The sequence below is a fragment of the Sceloporus occidentalis genome, unplaced genomic scaffold, assembly GCF_023333645.1.
Source record: "Sceloporus occidentalis isolate IW3139 unplaced genomic scaffold, rSceOcc1.0.p SCAF_1, whole genome shotgun sequence".
NCBI classification, from domain to species: Eukaryota; Metazoa; Chordata; class Lepidosauria; order Squamata; family Phrynosomatidae; genus Sceloporus; species Sceloporus occidentalis.
Window position 1 is genome coordinate 90,181,038 of NW_028316981.1, and position 15,052 is coordinate 90,196,089.

General features: G+C 39.7%; 1 protein-coding gene across 5 annotated transcripts in view; it reads left to right on the forward strand.

Annotated features, from left to right (window-relative positions):
• CAMK2A (calcium/calmodulin dependent protein kinase II alpha) overlaps positions 1-15,052 on the forward strand; it is a 173,995-nt gene that overhangs the window by 109,812 nt on the left and 49,131 nt on the right. For all 5 annotated transcript variants that reach the window (XM_089528650.1, XM_089528641.1, XM_089528622.1 and 2 more), the window contains exons 8-11: positions 4,668-4,751; positions 8,331-8,425; positions 11,214-11,336; positions 12,697-12,780. In XM_089528650.1, coding sequence (XP_089384776.1) covers positions 4,668-4,751; positions 8,331-8,425; positions 11,214-11,336; positions 12,697-12,780 — 386 coding nt within the window. The remainder of the gene's footprint in view (positions 1-4,667; positions 4,752-8,330; positions 8,426-11,213; positions 11,337-12,696; positions 12,781-15,052) is intronic.

A 15,052-nucleotide genomic window follows, 5' to 3' on the forward strand; every position in this document is an offset into this window, starting at 1 on the left:
GTGTCCCTTATAAAAATGGAAAATCAAGGCTTGCTATTTGAAATGTATACTTTTTTGAACATTTTAAAACCATGTATGCTTGAATCTGTGTATAAAAAAATCTGTGTATAAGAAGGGCTGACTGCATATAGTTTCATGTGGCTAAAGTGAAAAATTGGTAAAATGTGATGTTTTTAAAGAAAATTTTAAAACTTTAAAAAATTTAATTTTGAAGTTAGAATTTTTTTAAAAAAACAACAAACTGGGGTCTCTCCTTTCATCTCCCACTGAGTCTCCCCTCACTCACACCATCTCTTCAGCATTTTAAAGAGATGCAGGTGAATGCCACTGTTTCTGCCAAAAGGCAGATGTTTGAGGAGCAGTAGTATCACCCCCACTTAGGCTGTCCACACACACCCTTCACTCCCCTAGTGATGCCACTGCTCCAGATATTGTTGAATGGCAGCTCTCATGATCATTCACCATTGGCTGTGCCTTCTATGGATGTAACAGACCAGTGTCTGGTAGGCCAAATGTTTTTCACTTTGCTGCTACACTGTAAATCAATATTAATTTTATCATTTTGTTTTCCAAAAATGTTTGAGGGCTGCTGTCTTTGGACAGAATCTCTCAAACTCCATCGATTCACACATGCACAGACACACACCATCACCTACCTTGAATTGTGGTTTGTTAAAAAAAATTCTGTTGATTTATATTTTGGCTAAACTGCATGATCTTGCTAATTTTCTGGATACAGCCTGATAAATATCTGTAGTGGGAAATAATGTAGAAAATTTTAAAGAGTGAGAAATACAAATGAGCATAACTGCATATCTAGACAGATTTAGAGTGATCAAACTAGCTAAAATAACACAATAGCAAGAATCCTCTTTGTCTGTCCCAGCTTAAGTAGCTCCATTAACTCAATTGTTGAATAGTGAGTCAACACATACCGGTAGATAAATCTAAATGATTCAGTATTTCTTATCTAATCAGGACTAGCAATAGATTTAGGCTTCTGTGACACAGAGTATTACACATTTTTATTTGGATGATGCACCATAATCAATGCAGTATTGCATAGAAATGTGATAAGTTGCAGTAGCTTCTCTAGATATAAAGGCAAGATAAAATTATATAGTATATTAGCTCTATTTGAAGCACAGGTAAAGATGGAGGGGTGCTATTACTAAAGGATGAGTGTATAAGTGGGGAAATTTGAATTTTTGGATAAAATGAAATATGGAAAAAATATTTTAATTATTCCTATATTTATATCCTTGAAATATAATCCTATATATAGTCATGTGCAAGCTTCATGAGCCAGGGAGCACTGTACAGAACTGCATCCTCAAAGTAGCAATACTTGGTTTAGAAGTAAACATAGTGCACCTGTCCAAACTGCGGGCTTGCCATCTGTGGATATAAGCATCCGCAGATGGCAAACCCCATTACACCTAATGGCCATGTGCAAACCACAGTAATTGAAGTCCCACAGTTCTTTGCATCCGCAGGGGGATCCGGAATGGAGTCCTCCAGATACTAAGGGTTGACTGTAACATGAATTACAAATTGTTGGCTTATTTTGAATGCCTATATAGCTTAAAGGCTTGGTTAATATTTTTAAAGTAAGTTTTTTACTGGTTTCATAGATGGGTTTTTGCAAACATTGTGGCAGTACATCAGAAAGCAGACCCAGAAGGGTTCTTAAAAAAAAAAGAGGCTTGTCTAATGATTTTTAAGGGGGTGAATAAAAATATTATTGAAACTAATGCAATGTGTCCTTCATCTGAGTTTTCTCGACATCTATATAAAAGATGTGGGGGTTGTGTGTATAGCTGAAATTTTAAAGCATTTTAAATCTAATTATTCTAGTATAGCATTCATTTCTGAAAAACACACCTGCTCTGATTTACACTTAGCTGAGCTTCCTCATTTAGATTACTTATGGTAGCCAATATGTTTAGTCTCCCTATATTTTGTAATGACCAACACTTGCAAATAAAATTGCAAGTATTTCTCTAACCTAGTTATTGACATTTATTTAACCATTTCATTAAGTTTTTCTTTAAATCTGTAGTTGGATACTGAATGTGGTTTAAATAACTCATGATAACTTGAAGTTATAAATACAACTTAGTTAGGTCATCACATTGCTACTGTGTCTTTGAGCTGTCGACACAGGCTGTTAAAGGAATCCATTTACAATTATTCATGCTTTAAATACATTTTGCAGATGTATGTTGTTAGGGGAGTGATCATAGCTCAGCAGCCATGTAGAAAATTTGCAAAAAATGTCTGGTAAAAAGCCTAGAGAAGGTACTGCCCGCAATCTTGCATCAGGAGATGCAGCTTTGTGATGCTGCTCTGATAGCATCCCATCCAACTCTTCCAACCCATCTTTTCTCAGCTGCAGCTTTCCAAACTTGGCCATTTCTTGGTCAGTGTAGTGTTGCGGGATAACCAGACAAACGTCCAGCTAATTTTTACTCTAATCCAGAAGTTCCTACAGATGCCTCTCACTGTGTGCCTAGTAATAGGAAAATGGCTGGACAGTTGTCCACTTCTTCCCCTGATTTCCACTAGCCAGGAAATAGTTAGGTTCAGGAGGCTAAAACAGAGAAAAAGTGGATTGTGCATTTACTAGACAATTCCATATTCTGCTATGACCAAAAAAGAAGTTGGGATGGTTTAAGTCTGGTGTATGCCATCGTGATCCACCAACAGATTGCCCATCATCATCATCATCATCATCATCATCATCTTATATATATCATGCCTTTCCCCCCCAAACCAGGACTTAGCTAACTTACAAAATTAAAAATTAAAACCAAAAACATACAAAAGGTCAACATTAAAGTAGAATTAAACTATTAACAATATTAAAACAATTTAAAACATGCAATTTAAATACTAAAAAACAGTTAAAACAGTAGAATTAAAACAATACCACAGACTCTTAAAAACCCTTTTTAAAAAACCACCAGTTCTAAAAGCCTGTCAGAATAATACAAAATAAATAAACATAGAGTTATTATCATTTAGATAACATCTGGAGGGCACACAGCTGGAGAAGGCTGATCAAAGTCTTTTTTCCAAAGACCAGAGTGGAAGTGATAAAGGAGAAGTGGCATTATGGTCTCCTGTGGTATAGATGTGGTTCCACTTCCTTTTTGGTAACACTCAGAAGACTTGCCCAAATTCACCCAGTGAGTTTCCATGGGTGAGCTGGGATTTGAATCATGGTCTGCAGAACCATAGTTAAATATTCAAACCACTACACCAGGGATTGGCAACCTACTGCCCGCGGGCCGGATCCGGCCCGGTGAGGCCTTGGGACCGGCCCCAGCCCGGTCTTGCCACCAATCGCCGTCCGCGAAAGGCGGCCTCCTCCACAGAGGCCAGGAAAGGGCAGGGGGCCGCCCGTGATCGCAGCTATCATGGGTGACCTCCTCCCTCCTTCCTGGCCTCTGTGAAGGCCGAAGCCTCCACAGAGGCTGGGAAATTGTTCTTCAATTTAAATATTGTATATGTTCCCATTTTGTTTTTTACTTCAAAATATGATGTGTGCAGTGTATGTAGGAATTACTTTTTATTACTCATTTATTTATTTAAATTTTTAAAAAATTATTTAATTGTTTATTTTTTGGTTTCGGCCCCCCAGTTGTCTGAGGGACAGCAACCCGGCCCCCGGCTCAAAAAGGTTGCCTACCCCTGCACTACACCATGCACACTGTTTATCTTCACACAGGAAAAAAGAAGGTAATGTGTGAAACACATTTCATCACTTTAAAGGGGATGCAGACAACTATTTATTGTCCTTTTGTATGGGTACTCTGTACACAAAATCTGATCCCAGGGAAGACAGGCCATGTTATGCTTCTTGTTTTGATTTTCTATTTTACACAGTTATGAACAGGGCAATCTTCATGAGAAGAAAATACCTGAAAAGAATGCGGCTGTGTTTCCTTAAATATGTGGGAAATTAATTTTGTATATTAATTTTTAAAAAAGAGAGAACTAACCAGATGATAAATGCAAAATCATCTCCGTGAATTCCTAGACAGACTATCTGTCCCAGAATAACCCAAATCAGCATTTACATCTCACATGGGAGCAGTGGAAGGCTCAGATGACCACATACCAGAGCAGTATATATCCAATTCCACAGGGGGTAAACTTGTAGCATAGACACCAGCTGCTTCATAGTTAATGTTTTGTTTTCCTTTGCCCTTTCATTTTCTGAAAATAACCTTGGACTTTTTAAGGCAGGGCCAAACTGAATATGTATTACCTATTTACCTATCTATCTAAAGTGGTATCATAATTGGATTTTCTGCCATGGCAGAGCAGAATTGTTCCCATATACCATGCATTCTCTACAAAGCAAATCAGAGGCTCAGTGGGAATACAAGATGGCCATTCTCTTTGATGCTGCTATTCCCAGTATCTCAGTTAAATCCCAGTAGTCTCCATGAGAAGGACATATACAGAAAATGCAACTTATTCTTCCTTAATAACTTGTGAAATTGTGACATACACAGTTCCCAAACTCCTTTCCAAGACATAACTCTGTTACTCTCCATTAAATCCCAAGCTTGATCATTGTCTTGCACTTTGAGCTAGGTTCTGGAATGAGAACAATGGTGTAACTCACTGAATGTTTGGGCTTTTTGTCTTATCAGGTTTTGCAGGCACTCCAGGTTACCTTTCCCCTGAAGTGCTCCGAAAGGACCCTTATGGCAAAGCTGTGGACTTGTGGGCATGTGGTAAGTAATATTATGTTTCCAAAATAATGCTACAAATGGAGACTAACTTTGATGGAAGAGCAAGGCAACCACTATGATCCCATTGCCAGGTTCTGTACTATTTACAAGACTTATCTTGTCTGTAGGGGCTAGTTATATCTGAGGTGTTTTTAGCAGAATAATAAGCAATGTCAGAGTTGCTCTGTGAGTTGTGTACTTAATTACAGTTGGGTGGGAAACCATAGGCATGATAGAAGTCATATATTACAGTCCAAAAGGTGAACTAAACCCCACATTATTGCCCCCACTCCTGACATTTGTCCTATATCTCTTCTACATCTTGTTCAGTATTTGAAGGTTGTCATATAGGCAAGTCACTGCCATTTCTACTACCTTAAATGTCCCTTCAAACAGATGAGTAACAGCTCATAATAAAAGTAGTAAACTCATTTTGGCCCATGCCAAGTATGCCATCATTATGTCATGGGTAGTATGGAGATCTGTATGTACACTGTGGTTCTACAATGATCCAGTGTACCTTAAACCAAAATATAGTCAGGATAGGGAAGAAACCTTATTAAAATAGTTTTATAACATGTAGTTTCAAAATCACACAATAAAAATTCTACCCCCAGTGGGAGAAACAGCTATTAGGTGAATGGTCTTTCAGCTGCCACAAAGTTTTGTAGATTTATAGACTTAACAAATCAATTAGTGTTCAGCAGAACTTCAAGAGTTATTAACAGGAGCAGCTTGGAGATTAAAAATGGCATTTCAGGATGTTGTTACTTTGAGAGTCCATTATATCACCCACTACTATAGCATCAAAGAGCCTCTCATTCATTAATCTATTTATTCTCATCATTCCTTTGAGACTCAGGGAAGAGCTCTTATCCGTATTATACAAATGGAAAAAGAGAGCTTAGTAAAGCTTTTTGTAAAGTAAAGCTAATACAACCCAAACAAGTATGATAGTTGTGACAGAGCACTAAGTGAATGCAGGTGCCTTGAATTAAAAATTATGAATTAATGCTGTTATTGGCATGCATGTTGTTCTTCTATAGCAACCTCCAAACAGCTTTCTATGGCATGCATTTGCATTTGGTGTGAATACTGAGCTGCAAAGATTTTCTGAATGGTAGGGAGTGAAGCAGTTCATGTTATTGCAGGTTCACTTGACATACCATCATTTCCAGAGTATGGCTGCTTATGAAGCATAAGAGGCTCCAGCAGAGTCTCTGACAGTGTCTACAAAAGAGTCTGTTTACCACGCTGATATCCCTCCCTCCTTCACAATCAATTATTTTAAAAAAATAAAATAAATAGCATATTCTGTAAGACCCACCCTCTGCATAACACCAAATGTTGTTTGTTTGTTGCCTACTCAACATATTGATACACTGGTGACTCACTTAAGTAAACCTTTTTACCTGCAACCTGATTTTTAGAGCACACATGTGGGGAGACCAATTTTTCCTGTGTTAGATTCTAGAGAATGTTGCACTAAATGGATCTGGGGCATATATTTACATTGTATTTTCCTGCTGAAAAGTTATTGAAGCTTAGACAATGTATTTGTACAACTGTGTCATTGCTAGCATGTCTAATGGGCCAGTCCCTACTGATATCTGCCAAGAAATTGCCAAATTTTCAAAGTACAATTTTTACATGCATGGAACTGTTATGATTTAGGAAGATTATTTGGGCAACACAACAATCTTGAGTGTGTGTGTGTGTGGGGGGGGGGGCATCATAAAAGGTTCAATAAAACAGGTACATTCCCATTGAGAATTTGATGATGTGCTCTGAAGTTCACAAAAGCTTGTGCCAAATAGAATTGTTAGCTTTTACAGTGCCACATAGTTTTTGTGGATAAAGTTTTCCTAAACATAGAGAACTTACAGAGAGATCTCTTGTCTGATCTCTCAGATCAGAAATGGGAGCCTGCTAGAGTGTGAGAACAGGCAGAGAAAGAAATTAAAATGGATAATAGGATTTATATTCAGCCCCATCCTTCTGTAGTATCTCCTAAAGCTATCCTTGAAATGGAAGAAATAATGGAAAGGGTGGGCTAAAAGACCCCATAGCTAACTATGGCCCTATACAAACAGGCCAAAATAAAGCTGCTTCGAGTCACTTTGGAGGTATGGTGTTTCAATGATACATGCGTCCTAGGAGTCCAGAAGCTGCACCAAAGCCACACTCCAGTCTTAAGGACTGGAGTGCAGCTTTGGTGCAGCTTCCAGACTCTTAGGATGCATGCATCATTGAAACACCATACCTCCAAATGTAAAGGAAGATGGAATAAAAGGAATAGTAATAGATTAGCATTTGTAAATAGGCTTGTACAGATGGTTGTGGGGTTTTTTTTAGGTATGGTTGTTTGTATGTTTGTTTGCTTGTTTTTGTTTCTTCCCCTTCTTCCCCTTCCCCCTTCTCTTAGGGTAATGAACGTTAATGTTATTAATATTACTAGTGCTTATCTCTACATGCTTAACAATGTGTTGTTTTTGTACTATTATATATTATTATATGTTATTCTAATAAAATATTTTTAAAAATTAAAAAAAAAAAGAAACACCATACCTCCAAAGTGATTCAAAGCAGCTTTATTTTGGCCTGTCTGTATCAGGCCTACAGTATATTCATTATCCCTGGGTTCTCTTTTGTGTCTAGGATGATGGCTGCTGTGTGTACCAGAGAAGACAACTAATTCATGCTCTCCACAAGTCAGCACATCTGCCCATAGCTGGCAGGTGATTCCCTAGTTTACCTAAAGCTAAGGTTACTTAAAGCTGATGTGAGATGAAATTACTGTCATTTCAGTTACCCATGCCTTCAGCTGTCACGTTTCCATGGCTGGAACTGGACAGTTCTGCATGCCTCCAGTGCAGAAGCACAACTGGAGCTGCATTGTCTCAGGAAGAGTATGAACTGATCATGAGCACAAACTCAACTCTGCCTCAGACAGCAAGGTGCTGTGAACTGTCAATATCCTTATTCACTAGCCTTGAATGGAGCTAAGATTGTCCTGAGAATTCCCCTTGTGGTAAATGGATCTCTCTGGCAAAGAGATGGAAGAAACAAGAGGGTGCTTGTGTCTTTTTGAGCACTGTAACCTCTGGGACAGTCACTAGAATAAAAAGAGCTTTCTGGAGCCTACAATATGCAGAACATACATGCCGAGCAATCCCATTGACTACAGCAATTTGGTTTACCCAGCCTTACTGCCACCTGTTTTTGTTCAGCTATTGCTATGATACATACAATCCAAACAGAGAAGTCTTTTCACACTGTATAAAAATTAATGTTTCTTTCAGACAAGCTTTATTGACAACTTAGGCTGAATGATGAACTAGCTTCATGATTAAGTCTGAGTCCTGGATTATTAAGACAAGAAGGAACTATATCACATCATATCTATCCAAAGTTGGATCTGAATGGAAGCTCTTCAGTTTTGGATCTCATTGATAGTATAGGCTTGTTCCAGTTTTCTAAGTTACTGAATTAACCTCTTTACCCCCCACCCCACCCCATCCCACCTCATGGTTGGTAGAACATACATAGCAATGCTTGCCTATCCCCCTCCTTTGCACACAGGAGTTATTCTCTATATTTTGTTGGTTGGCTACCCTCCTTTCTGGGATGAGGATCAGCACCGACTCTACCAGCAGATCAAAGCTGGAGCCTATGATGTAAGTGACTCCTCCTCCCTCATTTGTTACCATTTATTTTAATACTGTCTCTTTCTCTCTCCCCTTCTCTCTCTGCATTTGTCTGGGCTTGTAAACTGATTGAAAACCTATAGTGGTAGTTAATCTGAGGTACATCCAGGTTCAAATTCCCCCTCAGTTCTGATGACCCCTGGTTGATTGGGTCAGTCGCTGCTTGTCAGTCCAACCTACCTTACACACTTGACAGGATGATAAAATAGCATAAGTGAGAACTGTGAGCTGTGGGCAAAATAAAGTAATTCAGAAATTTGTAGCTATTTGTTTTGATAGAAACTTTATCCAGTGGTTGTGTAGGCAAAAGGCAGCTCACACAACTAATACTTCATCTGCCTTCTTTCCTGTGCAGCTCACATATCCCCAGACCCATCTTTGGGAGGTTAAGAATAACTCCAGATCTGTAGGGCTGTATTATACCAGGGTGTCCCTTGGGAGATCGGAATAATCTGAAATTGGGCAAAAGTATTTTGATTATTTGATCTTGTTTCAATTTTTGTATCTTGTGACTTTTTAACAGTATGGTTTTTTTTTTTTGAGTCCCAGAGAGATTAGGATGATGATGATGATGATGATGATGATGATGATTGTAGTAGTAGTTATACTAGTAGAGCTCCCTCTATTTGCAAAATTGTTGGATGCAACCTTTATGAATTTGTTAGTATATCACGTAGCCTATTAGTTAATATCACAAATAACAACAACAACAACAACAAAATCAGAATGAAATAAGTGAAAACTGTGCTGCTGGCAATTAAAAGCAGGATTTTAAACTGGTTAAACTCAAAGCCGAGAAAGTCTCAGAGGTTAAAGTGGCATTTACCTGCTACCAGAAAGAGAGTAATATGTACATCAGGTCAGTCTCTCTGGGGAGGGAGTTCTGTAAATGGGCACCCAAATCTTCTGTCTCTGGTGGCCACCTGCTGCACTTTAGAGCTCCATATAAACCAGCAGGTTGAAGTGGAAATTGATCACCTGGATTGGAAGCCATATAGACCTTTTAATACAATTGATTCATTTGCCTTCATCCTAAGGAAACAGATTCTATCTTACTTCTTCCTTGCTGGTAGCAGAACTGGAAGACCTCACTCCCAGTCTAGAACCACTCTACTGCAGCCATGGGGATAGAAGGAGGCTAATTTCCAGTCAATGTGTTTTGGTAGCAGAAGGATAAGAAACTCCAGTGTCTACACTAAAAAAATATGGGCTTGGGATTGGCAAGATCTCTTAGTGCCTTTTGATGCCATCAGCTGTGGTATCTTTCTGAGCTGCCTCTCTGGGATAGGACTTGGGGACACTTCTTAGAATGGTTCTGTACTTCCTGGAGGGGCAAGCCAGAAGAACGCAAACCTTCCTGAAGGAGTTCTTTTAGGCATCCTAGCCATTGTTCAGTGGGGGTCTGTTCCACTTGCTATCTAACTTATACATGAAAACTCTGGGAGAGGTTATCCAAAGTTTGGGGGTTTGGTGTCACCAATATGTTGGTGACACCTAACTGTATTTGTCCCTCCCATCTAATTCCATGGAAGCGGTGTGTTACTGAACAGTTTCAGTGAAGGACTGGATGAGGGCAAAAAACCTGAAACTTAATCCAGACAAGACAAAGGTGCTACTGGTCATTCAAAAGATCAGGGTATGGCGAGTCATCCAGTGCTGGATTGGGTTACATTCCTTCTGACATCTTACATTTGTAATTTGTACTCAACTCTTGGACCCAACTCTGGGCCTTCATCAGTGACCAACAGCTGCACCCATTCCTTGGGAAATCACATCTGTCTACAATGACACTGGTCTTGATTGCATCCCATACTCAATATAGGGTTGCCTTTGGAAAATATTTGGAATCTTGAGTGGGCCCCAAATGCTGTGGTTAGAATGAAGACTAGGGCCAGTTACTGAGAGCATATAACTCTCTTGTTGAAACAGCTTCACGGGTTCATTTCCCAGCATAAGAGAAAGTACTGGTTATGACCTATAAAAACTTATATGGTTTAAGTCCAGAGTGCTTGAAATCCTGTATCCCTCTATATAAACCTGCCAGTTTTAAGATATGTGGGAACACAGAAGGGAGCCTTTTCAGTGGCTGCTTCCAGCTTCTGGAATTCTCTTCCACATGAGATGAGGCTGGTCCCTTCTGCTCTTCTTTCACAGTCAAAGATCTCCTCCCCAACATAATTTTAAAATTAAAATGAGTGGGAGGAGCATTTTATGGCATGTTTTTCACTGTATTTTTAATATCATTGTTATGTTTTTTAATAATGTTATTATTTTCAAATAAAATAAATAAATATATCAGCAGAAATCCTCTTCTGCCATCTGACCTTAGAAATCTGCCAACAGAAGGTAGCTAGGATCTGCCTTCAGAAATGCCATAGAAGGGGTAGGGTAATGGACACAATCACCAAGTTTTGCCAGGACAACGATAATCCTAAGTAATTTCCAACATCTGGCAGCTCTGAAAGGGTTGGTTCAGCATAGCTTCAGTTAGCCAGTGCCAATTCAGCTGGCCTTTGGCCATCTTGGCCAGTTAGTCTGTCAGTATCTCTCACTAAGTCTGTCAGTTTCTCACACAGATGAGAGTCCATCAGCCTTGCAGCTTTCTGGGGGAAATGGTGACTTTTCACCATTTCAAACTCCTGTTTATAAAGCACTGTGGAAAAGACTGCACAAAAAATATCTAACCTCATGGAAATTATGAAAAGTTTTTCTGACTTTATTGTTAGCAGAACCTTTTTCTCCCTCTTTTCTCTTACAGTTTCCCTCCCCTGAGTGGGATACTGTTACTCCTGAAGCAAAAGACCTCATCAATAAAATGTTGACCATCAATCCATCCAAACGAATTACAGCAGCAGAGGCTTTGAAGCACCCATGGATATCAGTAAGTGCAATGTATATTTCTTGCAAACTAGTCAGATTTTGAGGATTATCCCTTGATGATAAGCAATGCTGATATTTATTTTTTTAAAGAGGCTGTAGGTAGGGGAAAAGCAGATTTGTAATGTGGGCCAGGCAAACTCTCAGGCAGAGTTTATGCAAAGTGCACACCACAGGTGTACTTATTTATGGGCCACTGGTTATGTAGATCAAAGAGGATTTCACCATTTGCTGTAGATGACCCTGGCTGTTCTTTATGCTCTTCGTTTCCAATGTCAGTCAAAATGGGATGCCAACAGCATAACCAGTTGAAGAGTAGTATTGGTATTGAAACAAAATGTATTTTTATTTTTTCCCCATCAAACAGTATTAGGCATTCTGATATAAAGCAAGCAAGACAGTTTGAGTTGTTTCTTTGCTATATTTACTGCTAATATTGTAACTCAGCTCTATTCCTATCATTCAAATGCTGCACAGGACCTTGATGGGTCTTTTTAAATAACTCCATCCTAGCACTCATTCAGAACTGGAATCAGAGAGCTTGAAAGATAAGGCTATACAGAGATAATCCCTGAGACACAGTTACTTGCTTACTTTTTAAAAGAAAACTCTTGTTTATATTTGTCACTTGTATTGTTGGCTTCTCTTTCTCTCTCTTCAAGATCCAGAGGTGGTTGCAATGACAGTTTACACATATTGCTAAAATATTTATTTTGGGCTATAATGGCTTGGTCCCATGAACAATGTCTTCCTTAGGGGCACAAAAAATTTTTCCTGAGGCTCTGCCTCAAATAACCCATGTCCTAGAAAAGTACCATAGCCTGAACCAACAAAGTGTAAGAGAATCAGCTAATGGAGGGTTTGCTAAGCTGTGAGCAACCTAATGAGCCATCACTGGAGTTTCTGGTATGGTAGAACAAGGAACAAATGAACAAGCAGGGGAAACTAGTTTGCACAACCCATTAAAGTTTTATTTGCTGCAGCCAGGAGAATTCAAACACATGGTTGCAGGACTATGCCTAATGTATGAGTGCACATTTAAGAGACAGAGAAATGGTGCAGAGCTGAGGTTTATGTTTGTACCCAGCTCTATCCAAAATGATGGGACTGTAAGACATTGAAAGTCTTCTAGTCTAACTTACTGCATAAAGGCTGTACTTGCAATATCAAAACTTCTGAATAGATTTCACTGATCTTCTCCAGTAGCTGTGTTCTGAGCAGGGAACAGACAGTGATCAAGATCTATTATACCATAGATACATGCACAGCAAGAAATGAACTAGTTTAACAAGCTCAGGTTGGTAAAACAAAGGGTGGTCTCTATTCCTTTCCATATCTGAGCAGACTTTCTTTCTGTCTTCTAGCATCGTTCCACCGTGGCTTCTTGTATGCACAGACAGGAGACTGTGGATTGCCTGAAGAAGTTCAATGCCAGAAGGAAGCTCAAGGTAAACTATGCCCCTTTTCTGATTTTTATATGGTCTTCTAAGAAAAATGTACATTTAACTAACTTCCTTTCCCTTTTATATGTTTTCCTATGTTTCTGGAGATTTCATTTTGAGTCTTCTGAAACTTTTGGCTTTCAGACTTGAAACTTTCATACTAAGAAAGGAAAGGGCTTCCTTCCTAGATGTTTCTAAGTCTTTGGATCATAAACAGTGAATGCCAGAGTTCAAAGGAAAGAGGTGTCCTGTTTATTGTTCTTGTATAAATAGATTTGTTGGTCCCTGAGGAGGGGATAACCTTTCTCAGGTTTGCTCTAGCAATGTTGATGCCACAATGCATAGAAAAGAAATTGTTCAGAGTTTAATGGTAAATCAAGAACTGTGCTTATTTGATGTGTGGAGGAATTCCATTCAGTTAGGACTTTATCACATGAAGCTGCCAAAGCAGAATTACAGCAGGATAGTAGCATTTGTAGCCATATGTTACCAAATGATGGCATGTCTGTCTAGTAGCTGATTTGTCTTGATCCATTCATGGAGTGCTTCTTCTCATTGGGGCCAAGTAGAAAGGCAAGAAATGTGGCCCAAAGCTGCTTCTTCCAAAAGTAAGCCGAGACCCTGCTGATTGCATCGCCTGCTCCCAAGGCTCCCATGCCACATCCGCACTGCGTAGCATCAAGCCACACTGCTGGATAATTTTTTTAAAAAATATTTCCCACCATCCATGCTTACTGTTGCAGAAACACACTGCCTACTACCTAGATGCCATCTCATTGTATGGGCGCCTAATTTGATTGTGCACACAGTTGCACCTGAGACCCTCCACCGGGACATGGCATCGAAGCAGAGGTGTGCCCAGTAAAACACTGGCAAAGCACAATCATCCCCCCCAGATGACCCTTCACCCTATGCCCTGTCTTGGACTGTCTGGTTTGTGTATATTGTACTTATAGCCATTGGAAGTGTCACACTTTCCCTTTTTTGCATTGCTGCCCCAACCGCTGGCTCTGTTCTTTTTAAATGCGCACCTGCACTGGTGCATTTATACACAGCTTTAGGTTTAGAGTTAGGATGGAGTGCTCTTATGGGAAAGGTCTCACATTGGGACTTTCTAGGCTAGAACGGTTTATTTTCACTTCTTTTCACATCTTGACAGATGACTCAACAGGTCCTCAAAACTACAGATCCCAAGATTCCATAGCACGAAGCCATAACGGAAGTTAAAGTGGTGCCATCGAGGTGTCGAGGGTAAACGCTCGACCCTCTTTTTGTGTCTTGGGGAGGGGGCTCTTAGCCTCTCAAAATGGTGGCACTTAGTCTTGACCCCCCCCCCCCCTTCCCAAAATCCTGGCTACATCCCTGTTTCCCCCCATTAGGGCAGCCGGTTTCCAGCTGCTTCAGGAGGAGCATGTGTCATCTAAACACCACTCCCTCAAAGCAGCCTGAAACCATTTCTTTTGGCCCATCTGTTTGAGGCTGTTGATGGGCAAAATCCTTCAATGCCTCCCAATCACACTGCTTTCCCACTCACTATTGATTTACATGTGATAAGTTCCTCCCTCTGTAGTTCTGATATGTGGCAGTCATATAGTGCAAGTAGGCATGATTATGCTCCTCCCTCTTTCTATTCCTAAACAGGCTGTTATTCTTTTCTTTTTTTCAAGTTCTTTTCTTTTCTTACTTAATCAATTGCTGTGTCTGTCAATTAAAAATAAATAAATAATATGCAGACTGAAAAGCATGCTGGGAAGGGCACAGGGCTGGGTGGTAGGGTTATCAAGGCCAGCATGCAGAAAACAGAGCCTGGGATTATAGGAGCACCATGTCACTTTGGAAACAGGTATGTTTGTGTTTCCTACACTAATATGATTGTTGTGCTTTAGCAGCCTGGTTTGGTAAAGTGCTGAATGTCTAGTAATTCAGAGTGAGAAGCTGAATGCCACTTAGACAAAACCCATTCATTAAACCCTTAGGACAAATTAACATGTGCTTCCATTGATGTAAGTGGAACTTACATCCAAGTACTTGGGACCAGTGTCCAGATTCACCATGTTCAAATCATTGTGCACCCAGTTCTGTGCTGCTGCTGGTGGGAGGTTTACAGATTTACAGCTAGCACTACCATGAGCTCTTTTACACATTAACTTTGTTTAGAATTGTCATATTCTGTTTTGCTGCCTCTTCAGCTTGAGATCATGGTGCAGAGTTCCAGCCTTCAGGCTGAAGGCTAATAAGATTACTGAGCAAGGAAACATAGAGATTAGTGTTTATTTTT